Here is a 6,649-nt window from a genome sequence, read left to right as displayed (position 1 = left end):
AAAAATGGATACTTAAAAACTTAAATTTCCAATTGCCAAAAAAATTCATGAACTTTTAACACTCATAAATCTTCTCATATAACTTAAGTTACATAGCCCTAAACATAGCTACTTAAAAAACTTAAACTTTTCAAACTTGGTTTCTTTTCTTAACAAAATATACTCCAAAAAAAAAAACCTTCAATTTTAAACATTCATAACTTTCTCATATGATATACTTCAAGTCCAAGTCAAGAACTTCCTATTTTCTGTATCGTTGCAAATGAGCCTAAATTCTACAACCTCAAATATGAATTGTTGCACACGGAAAATTGATACTATGATAGGAAGAGCTGGTACTAGTATAATATCTATCGAAACCAGTACCATATGGTATATATGGTATCTATCAGTTGGTATACGATACCCACAAAATCATATTTTCGGTTTCAGTATTCTTAGTTTCGATACCAAGGTCACTCATACTTACAGTCCATTACTCTATAGTCCATTACTCTATAGAATAAATACCAAAGTGCCTATGAACAATAATGTCTTGTATTTTTGAAGTTTTGCCACAAAAAATTTAGATTTTGACAGATTTAGTTCCTTTAATTTTTTAATTTACAGAAAAGACCATTGTAAAGTTTTTTTTTTTTTTTTTTTTTTTTTTTACAAAAACATTCCATGTCTAAGATTTTTGTATCTTGGCAGGTTTGACCTGTGTAGAAAATAAATTACAAAAATTATCCCCGTAATTTGTAAAAAATGTTCTTGTGTATTTTTTTTACAGAAACGGTCTATATTTAAAAAAATTACAAAAGTTGTTCCCGTAATTTACAGAAAATATCATCGTGTAATTTTTCAGTACAACGCCTTTTAAACATCGCATGTTACGTAGTGAGTATCATATGCTATTTTCATCTAAAATAAAATATGGATGAAGACTGGCAGCTTCTAGTTATATCTATAATGCATACAGCCATGTATTAACATGGGCTTTGTTACTTTGGACCTAGGCTTTGGCATGTCCTTAACTATTTGAGCTCCGGCTGACCGGCAACTGGACCCTAGTAACCTATTTGATCATGGGGCTTACATTCCAGTTTATGCTTCTACAAAATCATATGGAAAAGCTACTTTGAACCTTCCGACACAAATCCGATGTTTCCCATCACTTGTGAACAAACTGAACCAATCCTCAAGATGGAAATGTCTTGACCGGCAGCTGGATCAATTAGATGAACTTTTTGAATCTTTGCATCCAACAATGTAGATAAATCCACATTGCCGAAAGAATATGAAATACATACATTATTACAAAGTTGGTTTTTGTTTTATGATGGATTGATTACAACAGTAGCCTTCCCTTCACATCTTGTACAACATCAAGCAGAAGAATTGTCAGCCATATCATGTTTTTGTTAAGAGCTAAACAGCATGCCAACAATTTTCTTCAAATAACAATGGACCCTGTCAGCTCCGACCCAAACCAGAGAGGTCTGAAACATGCAATATGTCAAAAAACCAATAGGACATACAGCCATACTGGTTGTTTCTGACTACAAATTGTATAATGAGCACAGAAATTACCAAAGTGATGATCTTGTATTGTAATGAAGAGTATCAACTCCAATGTCTTCAATCTCTGCAACTGCACCACCACCAGAGGCAACAGTTGCTTTGGTTTCATCAGCATCTTCTTTTTCTTCACAAGAGTTGGAAACACAAAATTTCTGTAGCCACCTATCTGTCTCCCAAAGGACATGCATTATGCTCTCCCGTGATGAATAACCATGACTCTCAAACGGTAGAACGACTAGGCGAGAGAGTGCCCCATGCCCCTTCAACGCATTGAAGAAACGATCCGACTGCACCAAAAAAAAAAAGATAAGATCTTTACAAACAACAGCAGAGACAAGTTGAAGGAGAGGATTATATATATGGTTGATGAGGTCATAAAAGCCAATCCCACCTGCATTGTCAGTGTTCCTGAGTTGTTGTCTTCTTCTCCATGGATAAGCAGGATGGGCTTCTTAATCTTATCGGCAGACATGAAAGGACTCATCTTGATGTAAGTATCAGTGGCTTCCCAGAGGGTTCTATCCTCATTCTACTCAACATAATAAATTATAAATTACGAGCAACCAAAGACCAAATCAAAGTCTGCCATGTGTCTGTCTGTCTGTCTTACCTGAAACCCAAAAGGTGTAAGTGTTCTATTGTAAGCTCCTGAGCGAGCAATGCCACAACTGAAAAGATGAGGGGCATGTGCCAACAGATTTGCTGTCATAAACGCCCCATAAGAATGTCCCCCAATTGCAATTTTGCCTGGATGAGCCACCTGAACCACATACATACCATTTCCAGTTTAGCCAATCAAACATCTCACTCTGTTCAGAAAGATTTGATTTGATTTTTACCCCACGGCGGATGACTTCCTCCACTGCTGCCTCTGCACTTGCAACAAGCTGCTCAACATACCTGCTCACCCACCAATAAGTTACTCTCTATAAGAAATTAAAACAAGGATCTAGAAAGTACCTATCATTTGCTTCTTCCTTTCCCTCACCAATGATGGGAATTGTTGGCCCGGATAATATAGCAAACCTGAAAAAACAAAAGATTCATCGAAATACTACAAAATATAAAAAGAGAGAGGAGAGGGTGCATGCCTCCTTGCGAGCCAAAGCAGTGGTGATGTTGGGCCTATGCCTGCAAACTCATTAGGAGAGCCACGAACCTGTCCAGCTGCTTCTTTGTTTTTAAACTCTCCGGGATACGACCACACCAGACAAGGCAGAGGCCCGTCTCGTGTGGGGTCATACCCGGGTGGCAGGTATAAAGTTGCAGTCAGTTGGACTCCATCCTTTCTCTCGTACCTCACCATTTCCTTCTGTAATGAAGCCAACTGAGGGTATGGATGCGGGAACCTTGTGATTTGGCATGCTTTCCTCTCCGGCCATCTCTGTATGTAATACTGTGTGTTTTCAGTTTTAGACTCTTTGGAAGTCAGGACCTTCAGCTCATTCACCTGCAACTCTCCTTCCTTCTGGTCCGACATCAGAGCCACCACACTCTCATAATACTTCTCCTTGTCGCTGTGCCATATTCTCTCCTTTTCACCCGTATCTCTGTGTCACATACTCACATATCAGATTCAGATTCAGATTCAGATGTTTTGAAATATGATGCATAATCGACTAATAAGACTTTACTTACATGTCAAACAGATCTAGAAAAGGTATGTTTCCTTCTGGGGTAGCACCACTTCCGTTTAGCAACAGGTATGTGGCTTGTTTATCCTCCTTCTTGAACTTGGCAATAACATAAGTCCCATCAGGAGTTCTCCGCAGCATGGGAGAACCAGGGTCAGAGTACACATCTTCAGATGATCTATCAAACAACAGACGTGGAGCTGGAGGATTCTCATTGGATGATTTATCAGGGGAGACCAACCAGGTTCTTACACGTCGTGTTTTGTACCAAGATTCATATATCAATGCAAGCGAATCATCACACCAGCTTATTCCTCTGCAGATATTGAAAAAAATATGACTAGATAAACTTATGCCAAAGGAAAATAATAATAAAAAAACATACCCATAGCGAAGATCAAGCTTATGAAAGATGTTTGGGTGGTCTTCACCCTCAGCAGCCTGTGTGTAGACTATGTCACGAGGAGAAACTTCTACTTTGGCATCACCTCCATCTTGTGTCTCCACCCTTTACCCAAATATAATTAATATAAGTAGTTATTATATAATATAACACAATTTTCAAGGTTTTCAAATAAGTTATTACATATTACATATTACATACCAGTAGAGAGTTGAAGGCTTATCTGCCCTCCAGTTCAAGGAGCGCATGCCTTTTCGGACACTGTTAAAAGCAATTGGGATGTCCTCAGCAACAGGCAAATCACAAAGTGTCCTCAAAATCTTTCCATCAGCAGCAGACCACAGATCAATCTTTTTGGGAAATCTTCCACATGGGACAGTAAAAGAGAAGGGTCTATGAAGCGAAGTAAGTAAAATGTATTTCTGATCAGGGGAGGGATCAAGTGATGTGTATAGAGCAGGCTCCCCAAATAATTTCACACTCCCGTCTAAAGAAACCAAAAGAAGCTGAGAGGTGGCATAATACTCAAACAGATCTTCATCGTATTCATCTTTAAGAAGATCTTGGAAGGTTCGAACTTGAACAACAGTTTTCTGCTCATTGGATTGGATTTTAGGACCAGAGGGGACTAACGGTTTCTTTGGTGGCTTTCCTCTGGATGCTGGGATTGTACAAACCAACAGAGTCGAATCATTCACCCACACATAACTGCCAATCAAAATTCAAAACAAACATTTTAATATTTACCAAACAAGATATAAAATATAATATTTAAAGATGATCCATACTTGTCAAAGATTGCATTCAGGAACACATCCGGTGACTGAAACAAGGGTTTAGCTTTTCCTGTCTCCACATCTGCAACCCAGACTCTCAGCTTGCTGCCAACATCATCCTCTTCCTCCTGTTTCACTCATCAGGCTCATCAAATAATAGACTGGATATAACTATTTTCTAGTTGCCAAATCAGCTATAATCATGGTGCTTCATTTTGAAACAGCCATTACCTGATCTTGCCCCCGAATGCTGAAGGCTAAATGCCGACCATCAGTTGACCTAACATTAACAAACAAAAATGGAATTAATTAGAAAATGACACAACACAGAATAACATTAGTCTCTTCAAATTCCAAGGTTACCATGTAACAAAATTGAGTTTAGATCCATCTGGAAAGCCATGTATCAATTTTTCTGGGCCTAATGTGCCATCATCCCTTAAACCATGGATCCCAATACCAGTATAGAATGACCTACATGCAAACAACCAAAAATAATTATTCATCTATCAACCAGTCCACATGAAAGCAGGCAGCATAAAAAAGTTGACACTGTATTACAATTACAAATTAACAATAAGCAAGAACAAGCATCCTTATCACCCACATCCTGCTGCAGGTATTAGATTTCCCATCAATACGAACGCCTGCAAGCTTGTCCTCTGGTTTCGCCAACTCTGACAATGGAGGTAAGGATCTTCGCTTTAAGAATAAAATTTTATCTCTCTGTGGAGAAAACGATAAAGCTGGAAGTGGTGGAGCATCAACAATATCTCTGATCTCTGCTGGAGGAAGACGGTATCCACTGTTTAATTCTGATTGCACATTCAAAATGAGAAACAGACTGTTAGTCAACTCCATTGCAAACTGATGCCAACTTCTCAAATACCAAATGAAACCATAAGCATGTTAAAAACAAGTCGTTAGTGAATTTAACAAAGTTCAAATTGTGTGCAATAGCCACTACAATCGATTGCCTACACCAGGTCTGAAACTATCAGTATCAGAGCAGATTGAGAACAAGATTTTGACTTTATATGCAAGACTTGTATGGATTTTATTCCAATCTAAGCAGTCTCCCTATTATATAGATTAAACTGTAACTAGCCTAGCACCAAAGGCAAGGTGGGAGTGAGTATTTCACTTGTTTTTTACTTGGAACACATCTATCAACATAAGCAATCAGCAGTCAGCAGTTTGCAGAATCCTTGAATTCCAGTTTCTTGGCTACAAACCAAATTTTCAGAGCAGACTCACAACTCATAATCGATGATTTGAATCTAAATGGAATTTCCTATACTTTGGTTGGAGACTGGAGAGTTAAAAACAAAACTATCCGATTACAATCGATTATCCAATTTAATAACCAGTGCTTCCAAGAAGAATTAATTCAGATGAATATCGAAAAACAAGTACCATCATCTTCAGGCGTAGCTGTTGACCCATTAGGACCAGCAGCGTCTTCGGTAGCGATTGCTGCAAGAGGGACAAGATTGTGTAATCGTGAGGTAGACATGGTTTGAAGAAAAGGGTTGCGGGTGGAAGGCGGTGTTGATGATGAAATTCGACAGCTTTTGGAAGAGAGAAAAGATGGGGAATAAGAAGAGAAGAGGGTTGAAGATGGATGAGGAAGAAAAGGGGGTGAAGTGAGGGAAAGGACAGAGAACCGGTGATAGACTTTGTGTAGGCGCATGACGATGGAATCTTGTTGGTGTGTTTGATATGTAAAGCGTCTTGTCCAATGCGCATCCGTAAAATGAACCGCACATAGAGTAATAAACAGTGGATGATGTGCTCATCCCGAATTGAATTCAGGATTCTTGTTATTGGACCAGAACCTCCACTCGTACCCTTCCCCTCTTTTTGGATTATGAAACCATTTTCCTCCCATTATTTCTAAAAATGAAAACACATCTCAAAGGAAATATCTATTTATAATTTAAAAAAAAAAAATACAAGACAATCCTATATGTTTTAATGTTTATGTCAATATCATTAGTATGTCTGTATTTAATGGATTAAATTTAATCATAACTAGTAAAGAACTCGCGGCTACGCCGCTTTTGGGGTAATATGGGAAAAATCGGCAAATTTTAAAAGATATATGTTGAAATTGTAAATCACCACAAATAGGGGAGTAAGTTGACACCTCCTAAAATTTGTACAACCAAAAAAAGGGACACTGGTGGAGAAAATCCAAAAATGTTGTGACAATAATGTTAATGTTGTCAAAGTTGGGAAAATATGATGTCAAAATTCAAAGTTGTCAAAGT

The 6,649-nt window shown here is 38.1% G+C and overlaps 1 protein-coding gene across 1 annotated transcript; it reads right to left on the bottom strand.

Moving 5' to 3' along the window:
- Positions 1-1,192: 1,192 nt before the first annotated feature.
- Positions 1,193-6,213, bottom strand: LOC145133324 (Prolyl oligopeptidase family protein). The gene is made up of 15 exons (XM_079068265.1): positions 5,793-6,213; positions 4,984-5,191; positions 4,740-4,850; positions 4,608-4,656; positions 4,389-4,504; positions 3,802-4,308; positions 3,583-3,705; positions 3,202-3,513; positions 2,655-3,113; positions 2,524-2,589; positions 2,403-2,463; positions 2,174-2,323; positions 1,955-2,092; positions 1,573-1,850; positions 1,193-1,481 (listed from the first exon to the last, which is right to left on the bottom strand). Coding segments are annotated over exons 1-15 (2,856 nt in total). The 5' UTR covers positions 6,070-6,213; the 3' UTR covers positions 1,193-1,480.
- Between the last annotated feature and the right edge of the window lie 436 nt (positions 6,214-6,649).

This window comes from Lactuca virosa, chromosome 8, assembly GCF_052849685.1.
Source record: "Lactuca virosa cultivar CGN04683 chromosome 8, Lactuca_virosa_CGN04683_v6, whole genome shotgun sequence".
NCBI classification, from domain to species: Eukaryota; Viridiplantae; Streptophyta; class Magnoliopsida; order Asterales; family Asteraceae; genus Lactuca; species Lactuca virosa.
The sequence above is the reverse complement of the archived record's forward strand: the minus strand, read 5'-3'. Positions and strand labels throughout refer to the sequence as shown.